The sequence below is a fragment of the Trachinotus anak genome, unplaced genomic scaffold (genome assembly GCF_046630095.1).
Source record: "Trachinotus anak isolate AG129_WGS33_773 ecotype Australia unplaced genomic scaffold, CSIRO_AGI_Tana_v1 ptg000004l, whole genome shotgun sequence".
NCBI lineage: Eukaryota > Metazoa > Chordata > Actinopteri > Carangiformes > Carangidae > Trachinotus > Trachinotus anak.
In genome coordinates this window covers 22,787,566-22,808,011 of record NW_027273855.1, presented here as the reverse complement: position 1 = coordinate 22,808,011, position 20,446 = coordinate 22,787,566, and the positions used below count along the sequence as shown (strand labels likewise).

General features: G+C 37.7%; 2 protein-coding genes across 2 annotated transcripts; one reads left to right on the top strand and one right to left on the bottom strand.

Moving 5' to 3' along the window:
* Window positions 1–336: 336 nt before the first annotated feature.
* On the top strand, window positions 337–7,201 carry letmd1 (LETM1 domain containing 1). The gene is made up of 9 exons (XM_071477157.1): window positions 337–494; window positions 1,397–1,551; window positions 2,070–2,185; window positions 3,220–3,302; window positions 3,547–3,733; window positions 4,325–4,426; window positions 4,515–4,667; window positions 4,750–4,846; window positions 5,664–7,201. Exons 1-9 carry the CDS (start codon window positions 379–381, stop codon window positions 5,741–5,743), a joined length of 1,089 nt encoding a protein of 362 aa, XP_071333258.1. The 5' UTR covers window positions 337–378; the 3' UTR covers window positions 5,744–7,201.
* Window positions 7,202–7,238: 37 nt separating this feature from the next.
* Window positions 7,239–16,647, bottom strand: cd63 (CD63 molecule). The gene is made up of 8 exons (XM_071477158.1): window positions 16,493–16,647; window positions 15,575–15,660; window positions 10,638–10,826; window positions 10,395–10,469; window positions 10,201–10,299; window positions 9,830–9,973; window positions 8,228–8,311; window positions 7,239–7,691 (listed from the first exon to the last, which is right to left on the bottom strand). The coding sequence occupies exons 2-8, from the start codon at window positions 15,638–15,640 to the stop codon at window positions 7,626–7,628; spliced, it is 723 nt and encodes a 240-aa protein (XP_071333259.1). The 5' UTR covers window positions 15,641–15,660; window positions 16,493–16,647; the 3' UTR covers window positions 7,239–7,625.
* Window positions 16,648–20,446: the final 3,799 nt, after the last annotated feature.

Below are 20,446 nucleotides of genomic sequence, written 5' to 3'. Positions count from 1 at the left end.
TCAAATATACACTATAAAAATATTTGAATGTGAAATAGCATAAAATAAATGAGAAAACTTTCTGTGTTTTACATATACTCAAGCACAGGTAGCAAGGTAGCAAAATAAGAATAATAATGTTCATTTTATTTATTTATTTTTTAACTTTAATCATACATTTTATGCAGTCAACAATTGAAGACAATAATTGATAACTAAATTCGATTATGTAGAGCAAAATTATATGGAGTAAACTAAAGCTTGTGGCTTAATTTTGGGCTCTTGAGGTTTGTGCAGCTGTCAGCTTCGCTCGGTTGGTGATTACGGTAATTGCGGCTAACTACGGCTTTCCTGTATATTAGCGTCATTACGGTAACCGCGGTGCTGCCGCTGTCAAACATGGCGCTGTCCTGTCCGAGCCTGTGCAACCATTTGTCTTTGGTCCGCTTGTGCGGTCTCAGGACAAACAGGACAACATTTGGACTTTATTCTCCGTATATACACTGTCAGTCCAGGTATGTCTAAAACTTTATTCGCCTGTCCACGACTTGTCACGACTTTTCCTCGCATATCTCTTGAACCAGCGCTAAGCTAGCTGTCTGATAACAGCTTCAACCGGTTTTTGCGTTTGATAAGAAACATTTAATCAAATTAAGACAGTTGTTAACGCATAACCACCCGGTGTTTTTAGTCTTTAATATACCCAAACACCAGGGCCTTCTGGTGAAACTCAGATTTCTACGCATTCAATCAGCGTTAACCTGGTAACAAACACCGCTATTAATCTACATAAGCCCGGAAATAATGCACCTTTTTTTTAGTACAGTCATAAACGCGGTCTCCTTTGAAAGGTAGATGTTAAACCGAACAGCCAGAATTACTAAGCGAGATGCCAAAACAACGTTACAGAGGCACAATCATTGTAGAAATGTAAGTAAGTTGCCTCGTCTGTATTTTTGCCATAAAAAGGGCAATAAAATGGGAGTGTTAGTATCAGATCTATAACCACAAGTCTGAAAGGCTGTGGATTCTAAAATACTTCACACAGATAGAAACAGGGGACTTAGAGCTTTCAAACAATGTATAATTTATCATTGCTGTGGGAATATCTCGCTGTCATTGGGTTAATATGAACAGCTCATTGCTCACTACTTGCCTGAAAGCACATTTTAACTATATGATAAAATCTATATGATGATATCTTTTGTAGAAAATATGGAAGCTGGAAAGTTTGACTGAATTGAATGTACGCCATACCTCCTTTTCTTATTTATCAACACAGAATAAATGCATTCTTTCTTTTAACCAGTCTGGGTATTATACACTGTGTTTGGGACTGTGTGTTGTAACCAATGCCTGATGCATGTTTTTCTTTTAATGACTTAAATTATTCTTGTAAACCTCTTCTAATCTCTAGGTTGCCCCTGTGTAGACACTACTCGTCGTCCAAAGTTAGACGAGGTATTGGTCGATATGTCACCTCCAGGCTTCAGTGGGCAAATAGCAAATATGAAGGTTTCCTGCAAAAGAAATTTCCCCGCTTTTATCTGCTCTACCATACTTTTGTGGAAGGTAAAAACACTGTTCACTCACCTCAGAGATATCCAATACTCTATTGATCTATACTGTAGATTGTAAATGATTGGGGTTGTGTTAGAGATGTTGGGAACCGCTTTCTGATAGGCAACATAACATCGCTTATAAGCAATTAGTAAAAAAGGTTGTGCAAAAAGTCAAAAACATCTAATTTAATGAACACCTCCATGACTTGTCAACAGAAACTGAACGTTTTAAGCATCATAATAGAAGCCTTAATGGCAGAACTGTTGTATTAGGTTGTACAGGTGTACCCAATGAAGTGGCCACTGAGTTTATATAGCTGTGGAGTCCAGGCCCTCTTGTTTCAATGAGGAAATAAATGATCATGATGTTCATGCTGTATCCAAAGAGAGCGTACATGTGAATCACTCATCATCAATCAATACGGTAGAGTTTAAATTCTCAGCATTGTATGTTTCAAACATAATTTTCATGTGAATTCATTACAGTGGCGGAAATTAAACATTATTGTTATCATTGTGTCATTTCAGGATTCAAGCTACTGTTCCGAGATGCCAAAGATGTGAGGAGGATAAAAGCAAAGATGTCCTCTGGTGGGTTAAAGTTCCAGGATTTGCCCTACAGGGAGATGGAGAAACTCCGACAGGTGTGTCTCTTTACTGAATGAGCATCATGATGCATTATGATTTTGTAAAGATTTTTTGAGTGTTTACAGCTGAGTTGAGCTGTGTTTACATCCACTCCTGGTGTTATGGTAAATGAGTAAGAAGTTGGTAGTGGTCATATTCAAAATATTGTCACATTTACACCCTTGTATTTACTCAGAAATTAAAATATTTGTTTGTCTTAAGACAGATGATTAGATGATTGAGCAAATAAAAATGCTTTAAATTGTTGATCGGGTTGTAAAATTTCTCAAAACACTCTGAGCAGACTGTTGTTTTACTGAAGATGTATTTTGGTGCATTACTGCCACCTGTAGATCAGTGGAGAGGCGTGAAACCATCAGCAGAAATAAATAAACATCTATAGTGTTACCGTTGTGTGTGCATGTACGAGATGAACAAAATGATGACCCACTCATAGAAAAACACGAAGGATATCTTTTAAATTAAATAAGGAAAATTAATATTAAAACAGAAAATGGCAAATAAAGTGTCTGAGTAAAGAGTACTCAGGATTACCAAGCCATAATTAAACATTAAAAAGAAAACGAGCACAGAAAAAAAGCATTTTGATATTGTGAGAAGGCAATTTGAAAACATGAAAGATGAAAGTGAAATTTAAATTCCTGAAATGGAAAATAGAAAAGCTTAAACATACATGCTGAAATTGGGTAAAAGATGCTAGGAATAATATTTAAAAACTGTGCTTTTAGTGACACAATGCAACAGGCTTTATGGGAATTCGGGATCTGTTGAGACAGTAATAATTTCAATACATATTGTGTGGTGTGAGTTGAACAGAAGAGTTGTGTTTACCGTGGTCTTATTTGTTAGTGGCAATCACACCAAGGTATAATGATGCATTTTACAGTGGTTTTGATGTTTAAAAGTAGGAGGGAGAACGATACTTGTCCTCTGTGAGCGATTTCTCTTATTGGTTTGTCATTGTTTCACTTGAGGTGTTGAATGTTTATTATCTTGCAGCATCTTTACTTACCTGAGGTTTGTTTCACAGTTTCGCAGAGACATGATCAAAGGCATCCCGCTGGTGATGATATCTATCCCCCCCTTTGCCAACTACCTGGTTTTTGTCTTGATGTGAGTTACTTTGAAATAACCGTCTTCTCGTTTCAGTTGGCATCCTTTGATTCATACTCAGCAAAGCATTCTGAACTTATTGATAGCCTCTAATAATGTAATGTTCATTCATTCTCTTACTAATACATTGTTCCCTACAATGTATTGGATGTTCCTTCCTGTCCTGTCTCTGTTGATACATATTCTCCCATCACCCCATGTGTCACTCCTCTCTCTGCTGTCATCCCCATCTGTTCATTGCCAGGTACTTTTTCCCCCGCCAGCTCCTGATCCCTCACTTCTGGACTCCCCGGCAGCAGGTAGAGTTTCGGGGAGTGTACAATTCCCTCAGGGCTCGGCACCACTGGCCGGTGCTCAAAGGGCTCGAGTATACGAGCAGTCAGGTCAAAGACGGTCAGCTACAGAGTTGCCTAAAAGACCTGTGTGCTAAAGTAAGTGAAACTTTCAGAAACTTTTAATGATAGGAATACTGTAATATGATAAGAGTGCTTTTGCAGTGTCACTTTCTGTTTGTAAAATACATCAAATATTGCAGAAGATTTGCAGAAAAGATTTTCCTCATAACATTATTTTCTCTTTTTATATATTGACTTAATAAATTCCACTCTTCTTTGCAAATACGCTTGAACATGAATGTAATCTGACCTGACACTTGATCAAAATGCACTTCAGTAATGATGTCAACTGGAAAGATGTCAAACTACATTTCACAAAAACATACAAATTACAAAACATCAAGCCAATAACAGACTAAAAATAATGTTGGTTAGGTCATCATGATCAGATCTTTCTGATTTCTCTCATTCCAGAGACATACCAACTAGCTGACACACATTTCTCCATGCATATAAATAAAACAACTCACCTAATTCACTAATTTACTTACTAATCATTTGGGCCTTACAATGATAAACAACATATGTAATTTACACAAACCTGGGTTTACACAAACTGTAAATAGTAGAATGCAGGATGAACCTGTGTCCAGTGTGGCATGAAAGTGGAATGAGCTGCATTTTCAGGTCCAAAATGGAGAGACTCCTAAAGTGTCTGAAATCCTTGCTGTTCGAAGACTGTTTTCCGGACCCCCTCTGGGCATAAAGAGGATGAGCGTGGCTCACATGGTCAGTAAAACTCACATCCTGCACAAAGGGCCCTGTGAACCTTAACACCACTAGACTATCTCCTCTGTCTGTCCTCATGCTCAATCAGAGGCACATCAGCCCCCTGCTCTTCCTGACGCCTCGCCTCCCGGGTTTCCTGATCGGCCGGCGGCTGAACAGCCACGCCCTCGAGCTGCTGCAGCTGGACCGGGCCCTCAGCAGGCTGGGCCCTCACCAGCTCAATGACTCTGAACTCAAACAGGTCAGTCTTTCTGTGTATTCACCAGCAAAACATATGTATATATGAATGTGAACATAAAGACATAATGTTTTCCTCTTTCTAGGCTTGTTATGTAAGAGGGCTCAAATCTGATAGTCTTGGCATTAACCAGTGTCGTGAGTGGTTATCCCAGTGGCTTCAGGTGTCCTCCTCATTGAAAGGTATTTTCATTTTCATGTACAGGATTTGTGCAGTTTTGTGACTTCAGCCACAACCTGTTGGTGTGTCTGGTTTGTCTAAAGTTTAAAAGAATAGTTCAACATTTTGGGAAGTCTGCTTATTTGCTTTCTTGCTTGGAGGTAGATGAGAGGATTGAAACCACTCTCGCTTGTCTGTGAATGTTAGCGTCTTTTTGTCTGATCTGTCTGCAGGCTCTTGGAAGATGTTACACACAAGTCGGGTTATTGTGATGATCTGATTTTGGTGCAGGAGGTTGTTCAGTCCTTTTTGTGGAAAAATGTGACAAAGTAAAATAAATAATTCTACGCCATATTGTCCCTACTGATTATCCATTATCCTTTCATGTGTTGATTGTGAAACAGACATTAATATGTTATTTAAAAGGTCCTATATTTGTGGTAAATATGTTGATTTAACTAATAAATCAACATGGACCAGATGAGTGTCAGAAAATTGACTGAATTCAAAAATAATGTATTTATACATTTAACTAAAATGAACACTTTTCCGTTGAGATGAACTGGCTACAGGTCTGATCCTGCTGAATGAAAAAAGGACTGAACAGTCTCCTGCAGCAAAATCCAGTTTCACTCATAGTTTTGGATTCAGTTCACTTTAATGTTTTGGATATTTAATAAAATTCTATAACTGATGTGACTGTCAAACATTCAAAAGGGTTTTTAATACCTCCTAAGGCCTTTTTTGAGAGAAGTAAAATATGTAACTATTCCTTTGACTCTATCTGACACATCTGTTGTTTTAAAAATGTAATGTTATCTTTTGTTTAATTTTTTGCAGACTCAGAGGTGTCACTGCTTTTGCACAGCATGGTATTTCTCTCTGCCAACTACCCAACCGGTCTCAAATGGTCACGCTGACAGGAAGCCGGACACAGTCTGCTTTTGTGATTATGTTCACACTCATGCACTGGGCAGCACAACATCCTAAGAGTTGTCAACATCTCCTATTTTTTTTTTTTTTTTTTACCAAGGAAGAAACATGTTAAAACTGTTCTTGGCAAGATTTTTGGGTTTCAAAAGGGAAAAAAAAATTATCCACCCATAGCTCAAAGTGGGTCTGCCATAAAGATAACTGTCTTATTTATTCTACATACTGAAGTGTTGTCGTATTTGTAAATTAAAGTTCTTGTCTTGGTTATGAACATCTACTCATCTGAAGTGACAAAGACAAATACAAGTACATACACAGCAGAATTTCAATTGGAAAAATATCTCTGACTCTATTAAGTAGTGTTGGATTCTGTATTTTGGCTTAAAAATCTTGCTTTGTGCAGTGATTGACTGATTGTGATGCACTGAACTATATTAAGTGGTGATGTTGAGGTAATATTACGATTTGCCTGTTGCTGTATCTCAAGCTTATTACCATTTCAAGGCACAGACTTGTCATCTGTTTACTTCTAAGCTAACACAAATCATTACAAAGCTACAAAGACTGGAGGATTTTGTGAGGCAAAAGTTCAGGAGAACTTTCTGCTCTGTTAATATTTTTGCTTCAGGAATGGTACAATTGTTCTGACACATTCCATTCATAAAAATACAGATACAGAAGATGGCTCTTAATGTTTTTACATGTTCACATCAAACATGTACTGTATTTTCTCATACCTTACTGTGTGCTCTGCTCTTTTTTTTTTCTACTGTGGATAATGCTGGTCATGGCAAAATTGTATAGAACCCGTAAAGGAGGCATTTTATAGCCACAGCCTTGATCAGAGGAACTCATTCTGTCAAAATAAAGAATGACTGGTCAACATCAAGGAGCAGTAGATTATACAAAGGCTCCTAAAAAAGAGGCTGAGATGACTCAGCTGCAAAAACATCCAGGGCTTGATTGTGTGGTGAGTAGCTGAACTTGTTGTAGATGACTATCATCCTCTTAAATCTTTTTTGGGATGCAGCACAAGAGTTGCTGTCTGGAAAAAAATGCTATGATGGCACTTTACTTTGTTTACTTGATGTTTTCTTGCGTTGGAGGCCCAATGACATTAACTTATCCTGGTGAGACCACACACGAGCGCAACATTTAATTCAAGCTTTCTGCCTGCATCAGGGATTTTTCGAAGGGGAACTACACATCCCTTGTGCTGGTGTTTGGTGTTGTGAACTGTCAAGTAGGAAATGTCCTCAGTTTCCTGTGCCTTTCAAAAGAACTGGCACAACACATCTGAAATGTGAGTTGTAAAAGTTATATTCTGTTTATGAATCTTTTTCTAAAGAAATGAGATATTATTTGCTCCAGTTCGAATGTTGTGCTGCTGTGCCAATATTATATCCACTGTCATGGAACAGTTTGAAATAAATACTTATATGGTCCGTTTATTTTCCCAGTTTGTATTTACACTGACATCAATTCAGATGTAATTTAAAGTCTTTAATAAAAATAGAAACCGACAGCCAGCCTGGAACCAGCAAGAAATAAAAACTCAATGCCAAGACAGGTCCAAAAAGTCTCTACCAGAACAAGCAAATTAAAAGAATCCCTCGAAACCAACCAGAACATACATTGACAATTAAGTGAACATGAGTCTTTAGAACAGTTTGGACTCCTACACATGCACAGTATTGAAGCAGAGATATTGTTAACCTATGAAAACATAATTCAAAGTCAATACAAGGGAAAGTATATTGTTCTGTGCATTATATCTGAACTATAAGATGAACATATGTGAAGTTTCCAAATGAAGCCCCCAGTAAGCCTGACTTAAACAGCCAGCTCCTTCTCAGGTGTGAAGCTGAATCACATGACTTCGTAGCCACTGCGGATGCCTCTCATCAACAAGCAGGCGAACACAATGCCCATTATCTGGAAGGAAAGCGATCGCACACAGGGAGAAGACATTGACATTAGCATTTCAGAGAGATTAATTTTTCTTAACCTGCCTGCAGTTAAGTTTTTTTCTTGATGGACTATTTTGCTAAATATATTAATGTTTCATAAATGGCTCATAACACACTATAATGTAGTTAATGTAGTAATAAATGTGTTTGTCAACTTCCCGTGGCACCCCATAAGTGGAGGCTGGTGTGTAAACAAATAATGAATGACAACAGGTGTAATAACACAAAATATGTGACATTATAAAACCTGGCAAATCTGTAGTCATTATAGTGTGTTATAAATCAATTATCAAATGTTTGTGTAAAATGGTAAAATATAGCACAAATGTTAGAATAATATAGTATAGATTAAGATCAAACGTCAAAAGTAACATGATAAAATAAGTAGAGACACAAAACATAGTAACGCAAAAACACATTTACACCACTGAAAAAAACAATTTGATTATGTATTAGATTATTTTCTGATGCAACATGCCTTTATTTATTGATGTTACATACCTGCAGGAAAGCAATAACAAGAGCTGCAACTATCACCCACAGGATGTTTTTCTTCAGTAAAGCCTCCACAGCATCATGACACCCCTGCATCAGAAGCACAGAAAAGTGACAATCTGCACACTGACACACTTCTATCTTTTGAGACACTTTGCCTCAGGGTAAAACACTGACTTCTTTTTGAAAGCTTGTGTTTTGTTGACGTTCTCTTCGTTGTTTGAAGTTACGTTCATTTTATTTATATGACCCAAAATTACAAATCATACATTTGCCTAAAATGGCTTTACAGTGTGTACATCTTGCCTTCAACCCGCATATTTCCCAATATGCACAAAAGTATTGAAGTGGTAACTTTTCCCTTTGCCACACACTAAAGTTGCATGTTCAATGATGATGCAATATATAGAAATGACGCTAAAACGTTGTTGTTACATCAATAATATTTATGTTTTATGTGTTATATGGGCTGTAGAAGAGCACATATATTCCTTTTGTTTGCTAGTCATTTACAGACAAAGTAATGAATGTCATCCACTATAGTTTGGGGTCAGTTATGCAGAGAGGTATAAGGGGAAGCAGGACTGATGTGAGTGGTGAGACTGACAATGAGCTCTAAGAAAATAGAAAGCAAAGCAGAACTACAGAGTTGAGACATAGCTCTGTGTGGGTTTGTCAATATGCACAACCTCTCTCACTTCACACAAGACTGAAACCAGCCAGGACGAGGCAACGGCCGATATTAGGTAACCACAGATATACCAGTATTGATGTGTATGTCTGTCAACAAGTAAAAATAAAATGTAATACAGAAATCCAAAGAATAGACTGGAGGGAATTCAGAAAGGCTGTAGACATCTGTTCGAGAGTTTGTCCACCAGAGAGCAATGACAACTGTAAAACATCCCACAAATTTCTTTTTGATAAAAATAATTTAAAAGGTTACTTGTCAAAAATGTTGTGTCTATGTAAAAAAATGGATCTGATAACCACATTGATATCATGTGGGCCCCAGCACAGTCATTTGTTTCATTTATTTATTATTTTATGTGTTGATTAGTGTTTACTCACTGTTTACTGTTCACTCTGCTACAGCCACATCAGAGCTGTATAGGTTATTAATGTAAACCCAACGCTTCCTCTGTTGCTGCTTCACATTAAAATTGTTCAGCTGGTGAAACACAGTATGACTTTTTGTCTCCGAGGTTAGTGCTGACTGAGACTGTTCATCAAAAATGCATCTTTTGACAGATGCACCACCTGACCCTAACTCCTCAGCAACGTAACAAGATTAACTCTGCCCTACTTGCACTGCAGCATGAAATCCAGAAATAGTTGCTCATGGCATGATTGGAGAACACCAATTATTAACTAATTAATGACTTCTTTATTAAAACAACTTAAACGTGTTTGGCTGCACTGTAAACAGACACACTGTAGCTTTTCTCTTGTACTGTATTTCCCACACGGTTATTAAAACCACACTTGCTGTTAACAGCAGTAACCACAGGTGTTGCAAAATCAACAAAATCTTGAAATCTTGAAGATTATAGCTTCAGCTAAATCTCATATTCATCGACTTCACAACATTAGTCACTGGGGTTTTACCTCCTGGCGAACTTTGGAAGCGTCTGTCATGGCTCCAAGTCCACAGTTTGTAGTGACATTCAGACAGCATGAGTCAGGCACCGAGTTTCTGTCAGGTCTGTAGTTTCTCCAGTCAGCAGAACTGTTCACACCACAGCATTTCAACTGAAAGTGCAAAAGAGTCAAATGAAAAACATTTAATATGGACTCGCCATCTATCAGCCTGCACATGACCACTGTGAGAGGACATAACTTGTGTCAACAGATGGTGCAAAGAAAAACACTGTCGTGTCATGCCATGTCATATACGGCCGACCAACAGGATGCAGTGTTATATGAAGGTGTTGTCAGACTAAGTAAACAGTGAACAGGAGACTTTACAGTGAACTCACATCCTCCTGCATCTTATCCACGCCGGCTCTGAACTCAGCTGTGCTGTTGTTGTATTGGGAAATCATTTCAGTGAGGCTATCCTGGACGACAGTTGACAGCTAAACCGGAGACACAATATGGCAGCCAAAGTTAATCCAGACCTTCTGCAGGGCGTTACATAACACAAAAAACTTTGAATTTACACACTACTCACTTTGTTCCTGTAGATGTATCCAGCAATTGCTGCAGCAATCTCAACAATGATGATCAGTGAGAGGAGGATGGCAAACTGGAGGACAGCGAGAAATGAAAAATAGTTCAACCTTAAATACAACTCTAAGCTGCATTACACACGTTATACACGTGTTATTAATCAACTTCTACTCAAAATTCCAAACATAAAAGTTAATACAACTTTGATGTTGTTTTAAAACAAATACTGAGCTATATGAATTACCGTTGTGACCATGCAGTAGTTCTCTTTCCAGGCTCCACAGCAGCCGAAGAAGGCGATGAAGAAAATCACCACACCGATTCCGATAATGACGATGGGAGCTCCTGAGGCTGTTGCATCACGGATCATTAAGGTGTTGTGCAGAGCCACCTGAGCCAGGATTCCCACCACGATCAGTGCTAGACCGCATAACTGCGAGGAAAATAAAAAAAATAGTTTTAGTTCATTAGCTTCTGCATTTCTGCTCTTTTCACATCATACAGAACAGGTTTCATTTGATCATCTGGTAACACCATAAAAGAAAAAATAAAAGTTGAATTTTACTGTCATATTAACACCTAATTATGAAATTCATCAATTACTAATAGTTACTAAAAACTTACTGTAATGTTTATTTATTTATAACATTGAAACGTGTGACTTTGACAGTTGTCGATCTCGATTCATGTGATTTGAATTCCCTTCTTTAAAATTTCCAGAGGGAAAATTAATAAAAAAAATCAAGTGCCCAGATTTTACTGTTTATCCTTAGTAGATGTTTGGAATTAAAGCCTGTTTAGGATAAATCTAATTTGAGCAACATGATTAAAATCCAATGTCAGATCCAAAAGCAAATGGAGCACCATTTTTTAATGACTGGACAGCTCTGTGAGGCTGCGATAAGCTAAATGCTCAGTATGTAAACATGTCCACAATGATAATGCTAACACACTCATTTTAATTTAGCATGTTAACATCTTGACATTTGCTAATTGACAAAAAAATTAGGCTGATGGGATGTCATTGGTTTTGCAGGTAATTGGTATTGTCTAAAGTGAAATTTGAACCTGATGGTGATGCTATATGAAAAGTCAGGGGACAGTGTTGGTATCATAAACACATTGTCTGTATAACATGACCCTCCGGTTACTCCGGTTTCCTCCCACAGTCCCCAAATTGCCTGTAGGTGTGAATGTGAGCATGAATAGTTGTTTGTCTCTGTATGTCAGCCCTGTGATAGACTGGTGACCTGTCCAGGGTGTACCCCGCCCTCCCCCCATGTCAGCTGGTATTGGCTCCAGGCCCCCGCGACCTGGTTCGGATAAGAGGTACAGATAATGGATGGATGTATAACATGAATATCTAATACAAAACTTCCTGACAATCCATGAAATAATTGTCATGGTATTTGAGTCTGGACCAAAGTGGTGGTGGCAACAAGCTTTTTTTCTTTTAAATCGAACATCTTAAAGGCACTTCATGCATTGATCCCCTTGCTTTTAAGGCCCAAACCTTCTACACTAACACTTAACACCACAATGAAACCAAATGACAAAGCACTAATGAAGGAAGAGGGTTGCAACAGTCTTCACTTCCTGAATGCAGATGTAAAATGATCAGAAGATTAGCTGGAAAATTTATGTGTCACTGTTCTGGGTGGAGTGACAACAGCAGTTCATAAGGCCTTTTCCAAACATTGTGTGGGTGAACTGTTTGACCATGATTGTCTGGGATCAACTAGCTCCAAAGCAAACATCATAGAGCACTGGATATCCTTCACTTTGACTGCGCTTTATCAAACAGAGAGTTGGCAGTCCAGTCAGAGTAGACACAACTGTGGTGAGATTCAGTTTCCGTTTTAAGATGAAATAATTAATCAATACATTTACTGAGAGAGAAATAATCTGCCAGCATTTTGATATTTGTCACACAAAAAATGCAAAAAACATTTCCTAGTTCCTCCTTCTTATGAGTTAGGATTTTCTACAATTTTTGTCTGACATGACAGTAAACTTAAAATATCTGGTGACACACTATACGCCTCTTTAATAACAATGTAGTTCTTAAAAAAAAAACAACAGATAAATCAATAATGGCAGTAATCATCATGTGGCTCCATTGTATCTAAACATTTCTTACCCTCTTATTGGACATTAAACAACCCTACAAGGACTAACTCTGACAGCAGGAGGAAAACAAAACAAGAGAGAGTTGAAGTATGCATAGTGAACAACTCTCCTCACAACAGGATGAATTATAAAAAAGAAACTAACAAGTGAAAATGTACTGATTATGACCATGTTTTGTGTTTTTCAACACTTCCTTTCAACGTTTTTGCATTAATGTGTGTGTTCAAACAGACGCATACATGATGATACATCAATGACAGTGTGTGGACGTGTACATCACTGGTCATGTGATAGATGAAGACAGAACAGAGGAGTGGAAAAAAGCTGACCACAAGGCAGGAAGTGCTCGGGACATGTCATTGTGTGTGACTTCACTAGTGTTGCAATGAGTACAACATATTGACAAACAGACTTGCTTCAGTCTCACTAAAGTAACTTGGAACGTGCCTAAGACTTGAATGTACATGGAGATTTTCTGCTCATGGTCATTTGTTAAGTTCATAGACTTAATAAATAACCTTCAGGTTAGTTGATATTCAAAATAATCATTAGTTGCGATCCATCCCAACTCAAATAACTTTTGTTTGATTAACAGTTCAAGACCCTAAGTATTACTTATACTTTCATAGAAGACTGAAAACCAGCAAATACTCACATTTGAGAAACGAGTACTAACAGATTTTTGGCATTGTAACTTTAAAGAATTTCTTGAATGATAAATTGAGTTTTAAAATTGTTCCATATTAATTTTCTATTGATCTACTAATCAACAATTAGTTTCAGCTCTACTGATAAATAATAAAAAGATGAGGTCATAAACGTATATATGCTTCTGTGTAATCTGTGTCAGACTGACCTCATTTATTCATCTTTTTATCACCTATACTATAAATGTCACTCAGCAAAAACAAACAACCACAACCATTAAGTAGAACAGGATAAAGGCACCAGTTCATGTGAGAGTTATTATACAATATTCAGTGATAAGTCTGTCATATTTTTTCTTTCTGCATTCACTCTGACTCAGTTCTCTGTAGCAGTTTTTTCTTTACATCTATTAAAAGTATAGTTGAGTCACTGTACACAAATGAACAGAAGCCCCAGGAACAGCTCCGGGCCCAACTGGTCTTGCTACTCCTCAATGACTACAATTAAAAAAAAACAACATTTAAAGTAAAGATTAGCAGAAATACTCCTGTCAGGACAAAAACCTACGCATTTACACTGGAAGTCAGTAGACAAATGTCAGGTGACACATTATGAGCCCAGTTTGTTATGTTACCCGTGTTAAGCCCTCGCTGCAGCTGAAGACCTGCCCTTATTGGCACCACCAAAGTCAATATTTGAGCTTGAGTCAAATAGGAGGCTAATGGTTGACGCAGGAAAATATAAAGAAGTGAACGGAGCAGGCAAACAGCTCAATAAAGGTCACGTCAAACCCAAAATAGAACAGAACAAAATTCAATAAAACAGAGCGATAAAATAACGTGTTTAACCAGGTTGCTATTACATTTCTCCCTTTAGTTTGACTTTAATTTCTTGAGGAACGTGTAGGGCTGAAGTTTTAGTTGATTAATTGATAGTCAGAAAACTACCTGGCAACCATTTTGTTACACAATTACAAATGTAAGTAACTTTTTAATGCACAAAGCTGATCAATAAAATAACTAACAGATTAATCAATACGCTAAATTTACTATCAGTTTATACACCAGCCTTCACTTTTGGGGAAGTTACAGTTGTTGACAGATACACTGATAAACACATACATCTACTTCCAACTACATGACTGTGTGTTATAAACATGTATCAAATGTTTATATACTGCTTATGTTAACATCAATAATGAAAATAATGTTTAGATTAAGTGAGTAGTGGGAATAAATAATGGTGTACCACTTTAAATTTCCCTATTTAGCATTCATAGGCAATAATTTAATAAATTGTTTATAACACAGTATAATGTAGTTGTGTACAGATGTAAATAAGTGTACTTGTCAATAATTACTACTCCTCCTGTGAGCTCTCATCAGTGGGTGCTGGTGTATACTGTACATTAATTATTAGCACTTAAAATGCAATCATACTTGCTTGCAACTACATTACAGTGAGTTATAAACTATTAAATATTTATGCACTGCTTCTAAATCCTTAAGAGGGGGGTTAAAGTAAAGCATTACTATCAATAATGAAACCAATTATTTGTTGAGGACCAAAGAATATGCACTGCAAAGAGAGAATAAATACAGCTTTGTCATTTTGTACTTCCTCTTGGACTCTGTCAAATGCTTATCAGATTTTTTCTCAGTGCTGCAGTTTATTGTGCAAACACCACTGTCTAAAGCTGTAAGTGGCACTGTGTCAGTAAAAGATGGAGAGAAAAAAATGGAGAAAACACGTTGCTCTGGATGAGTCACATGATACTGTTACACTCTGAAATCTGGTCATAAGATTCACATTCCATCATCACCACCTCTCACTCCAAAGCCCTTAGACACACTATGAAGAAACTGCAAACAGGTTACAACCAGGAAACGCCATGTTTAGTCAAGGATACCTGCCACGAATGTTCTCATGTTCATGTTCCGCCATGCCTTCATTAATGCAATGTGAGGTGAACAAATGCAAAACAAACACGTGAGCTGGTCCACAAGTCTGCAGGGAGAACACATCAAGCTGGTATGTTATGGGCTGTGTGAGCATGTGTGTTCATCAGCTGATTTTACAGAGTGCATGTTAACCTTAAAGTAGGGTGACAAGGCCATAACCCATGCTCAAAGTCATGGGGCTGACGGATGGGAGAAATGTCACAAAACTAAAAGTGAAATTATTTCAGACTTCCTAAAGAGATAAGATGATTTATCTCAAGAAGGCAAAATCCACTGGAACACATAAACAGGCTTTAATTCCTCTTTGCTCCCTGGTTGCTGTCATTTTGGCAACCACAAGCCCCCATCACTTCTCTGTATCTTGAGTTTAGGTATGATCCAAGCCCACTCTGCTGCCTTTTCTCATTGTAGATGTATAAAGAAGTGGTTGGCTGACACTCACCCAGAAAATGAAGTTGAAGAAGAAAAGCAGGAACTTCACACATTTCATTCCCCCCTCTACACCCATGGCTGATGAGAATCAATTTCCTGGAGGAGAAAGAAAAAATGAAACAAACTGGTGTTATATTTTAATAACTTTCCCAAGGCAGAACTACTGTACAGGGACATTACATCAGCTGTAATATGAGCAGCAGCACAGTGGAAGATCTGACTCATTTTCAGACGCAAAGTGACCGGTACAAGATTTGAGCTACGACTTTTTATTCCCTACAAACATACGTAAATTCGTGTTAACACAACTCTGCCATTGTTTGACTAGATTTATTTAACGACTCAGGGCGATAACATATATCCATTACACATTAAAAGACTTATCAAAGTTTAAAGCCGCCAGTGACTTTGCTTTAACAATAAACAGGAATTCAAAATGGGTAGGGCTGCACTTCAAATCCATCAAACAGGAACAGGTCAAAGCATTAAAAACCCCCGCACAGGCTTTACAGCTCACCACATGGGCCATAAGGGACCAAAAGTGCGACAGATTTGAGGAGGAACCGAGCCCGTGGAGCCCGTGGAGCCCAGCCCCGGACCGTTAGTCACCGCTGTTAGCAACAATAGCAGCTTTGTCACCGGCCACATTACATTAACCGCAGCCACTTCTTTAATTGAATTTGTTAAGAGTTTTACGACTGAGTTAGTCTTAAATAAACACAAACAGACAAACCGTGCCTGTTCCTCCACCGGGGGCCGAGAACTGTTTTTGTTTTTTTTGTTGTTGTTTTTTTTCTCCGTCTACTTTGTTTGTTAAGAAATGCGTCGCTGGTTAAAAGCTAGCAAGGTTAGCAAAGGTTCACAAAATGTTAAAAACAAACAAAAAAAAAAAGTTCGACATATCGGGTGTTTTTTTTTTAAGGCCTACCTTTGTGGAGAAGTATGTAAAGCCCTGCGACGGGAGGCGAAGACAATGATATGCAGAAGATTTCGACAAACTTGTGCCGTCCACAGTCCCTCCCTTCCCCGCCTCCTCCTCCAAAACTTCTCCGTCTATTGACGGTAACCTCTTCTGCTGCCTTCAGGGTCTCCTCGTTAAACACGCAACTCTTGCCTGACGTCCTGGTTGTCGACGCAAGGTGTTGCACGGCGGTGTTTTTCGTGTGAACTTTGTGGTCCAGTTTTTGATAACATTGGTTTTATGGGGCCTCCACATGGCCTGGTTACCCCGTTGAAGGCTCCCAGGGCAGAAAATTTGCTGTGGGCCCCCAGGTGACTGAATATGTCCCCTTTCGCCTCCAGTGTCCCATTAGGTCCTGTGCACCCAGACCCCCTGTGCTGAGACTGTACCTAATATGTTTTAGTTTGTGCAAATTTGATAAAATACAACTTTATTTAGATAATATAAACTAAAATAACAAAGGTTTTTAAAATAGATTTTGATACAGGGTCCCTCATAGTCTCATAGTCTCATATGTGAAATTTTAATCTGCAAAACAACCAGTAACAATAGCTATCAGATAAATGCAAGGGAGTGAAAGTACAATACTACCCCTTAGATAAAGTGGAGTGGAAATGTAAAGTGGCAGAAAACAAAAGCAGGTGAGGAAAAAGTACCGCTATTCTTTCAAGATCTAGAAAAAAAAAAAACATCCATGTTTTTGTTTCCTCCTTGTCTTGATTACTGTAACTCACTGTTCACTACCCTGAATCTCTCTCCTGTGTCTTGGCTCCAGTTGGTCCAAATGCTAGACTGCTAACAAATACACACCCTACGTCACACATCACACCAGTGTTGGCAAATCTACATTGGTTAACCATAGAGTGATCTCTATGACCTATAAAGCATTACACAGGCGGGCCCCATCTCATTTTTCTGACCACTGTGAGATCACTGAGGCCTACTGACCAGTGCCTTCTTGCTGTCCCGAGATCTTAAAACTGTCTTCCCTTACTCATAAAAAAGGCCTTCTCAGTTAACAGTTTTAAGAAGCCCACCAGTTTCATATTTACTTGATGCACTGTTTTTTTGTGTATTTCTTAAATGTTTTACAGTACAGCACCTTGTAACCCAGGTTTCAAAAGATGTTCTATAAATAAAATTTACTTACTTACTTCCTTTCCTCAAAATTGTACTTCAGTACAGAACTTGAGTGAGGCTATTAAAAGAAAAAACTCTTTCACTGAAAAGGCATGTTATCACTGAATTGAATTACTGTTCACATAATACATGACAGGATATTAATGCTTTTAAATTAGTGAACAGTAATTTAACAACCATATTTGTTTTTTTGTTTGTTTTTTACATTATATGATATATTTATAGACTAAAATATGGCTCAGTTTGTCTCCACCTATTCCAAGTCTGAAAAAGGATATTTATTGAAAGTGATTCAAATTGTTGCATTGATAGGAGATGAAACATCATGTCAAAGGTTTGCCTGTAAAAAAAAAAAAAAACATCTCCTCAAATGTTTCCTCTTTTATGTACTGAGTAACATCCTCAGTCTGCTGAGTAACTGCCTTGAGCAACCTTTTCAAAGAAGCTGGGGCCTTTTTCAAAGCGGTTATGGGCAGAAATAAGATGATGAATTGATCGTGAATTGATATTGTGCTTTACTTTCAAGCCAGAAGTCCTATGGACAAAGTACAACGTCATGAGTATCCAAATGTGTTTCATGACCACAAATGATTGGTGTGTTACACTGAACAAAGTGAACTTGTTACTCAAGGTTATGGTCATGCGGTGAGAGTCACAAGTCTTTGCGAATGCTATGCAAGAATTTAGTATTGAGCAGTCACACTATTATGGTATAAACACTTTGTTCCATTTCCAATCAATCATCATTTCAGACAAAAAAAAAAAAAGAAAGTTGGGAAGGGAATTGTTTGTCAGAGCTATGTTCCTTTGATTCTTGATGCAATGCTCAGTGGAGACGCTGGACTGGCGCTGCATGTTTTCTCACATTACTGCTGTTAAGTGGACCAAATCGTCGACCTCAGCTGATTTTACTGGATAACAAGCGTACCAAAAAACAAACACCTGAGTGATCCACAGCCCAGATGATAAGCCTGATAACATCAGTTTGACATGGTCTACTGAAGCTCAGGAACTCAATTTGGTTTGTGTCAATGAAGAAATAAGATTTTCATTTGACAGGTTTATGAACAAGCGTTCTGGTTGGTTACTCTGACACATACAGTATCTCGAAACCTTTCATTACTAAGATTTACTTTTCCAGTTGTGATATGTATTATCTCCTTTAATTGTTTATTTTATTTTACTAGTTTATTCCACTCTTTATCTTTTGGTAGTGTTTTTTATTTTGTTTAACTTCCTTTACTTTTATGTGCCTAATTTTGTTTAACTGTACGACTGAAATGATTTAATCTTGATTTTACCACAAAGTACCTCATGATTTTATTTTGACTGGGTCTGTTTAAAGAGTTTGTTTGTGTTAGTGAGACATGAAGAACAAAAAGGTATTCCATGTATTTTGTTGATAACTAATGTAAAATTATTTAATTGCTTGCTAATTAAACAATACTACAAGGGAAAATTGATATGACAAATCAACAAACGGCACAGAGATTGCTCAATAGTCAGTAAATACCGTCATGTGTTCAGATCCCAACGTTTGGACATTATGATTTAAAATAAGTTTTATTCACCTTTGTTACATAGAACAAGGGGAGGCATACACTAACATTGGACCATGACGTGTCCCAGTAAGCCTTTCCAGTAAGCGTGCACAATACAAAAGCCCTGCACCTGGGACACAGTTTTCATTAAGCTTATCTAAGGTTACACTTGTGTTTTTCATGCATGTATGTAATGACATGTAAAAAAAAAAAAATCAGCTGTGAAAATGGTCTTACAGAGCTCCCAGTGTCCTCGCTGCCAGCTAGTGGTATAAGATTGTAAATGTAATTTATCTATTACTTCACTCTTAATTTTTCTTACCATGGAGGCTTATAATCTACTACTGGTCTTAATGCTTACACCCATCATGCTGTTTTTATAGGACTAATCTACTGGTAAACCTTTATTTAGCAAGAGTGGCTAATCCTTCAGCAGCTTCCACGTCTCTCCTTGTATTTACTTACTCCACCAATGTTAAACTACAGGTGCTCTTGTCTGCACCAAAGGTCAAAGCGTTTCCGTTTTGGCAGCACTATCTTGAGTTGAGTTACAAAAAACTTATTACAGTCACATTAAATGACTTTAAAACATAACATCACAGACACTTTACACTTGATTAATATGGGCAAATCCAGTGGTTTTAATATTTTTAAGGAAATTATGTGTTTGTAATATTGTGCTGTAATCTTTGTTAATAGGTTTTATTTCTGGTTTACATAATTGATTTAAAGAAATCATGAAATGTAAACTTCATATGCCAAAATGAGAACCTACAAACCACCCAGTACTTCAGGGAGCTGAAATGACTAGTTGATTAATTAATTAGTTGACTGACAAAAAGTTAACCAGCAACAATTTTGATTAATGTTGAGTTTTTAAATCAAAAAAGCCCAAATTTAACTTGTTCCAGCTTCTAATTCAATTCAATTCAATTCAATTTTATTGGTTTAGCGCCAAATCATAATATACATTATCTCGAGACACTTTACAGGGTAAGGCTGAGACCTTACTTTGTTACAGAGAAAAACCCAACAGTTCCCACAAAGAGCAAGCGCTCAGGGGGGAGGAAAAACTCCCTTTTAACAGGAAGAAACCTCCAACAGAACCGGGCTCAGGGTGGGGGGCTGTCTGCCTCGACCAGTTGGGTTTAGGAGGAGAAAAAGGGGGGGTGGGGGGAGGTCTTTTTTTTTAGTTTTCATTGATTGTAAACTGAACATAATTTGGATTTTTGACTGTTAA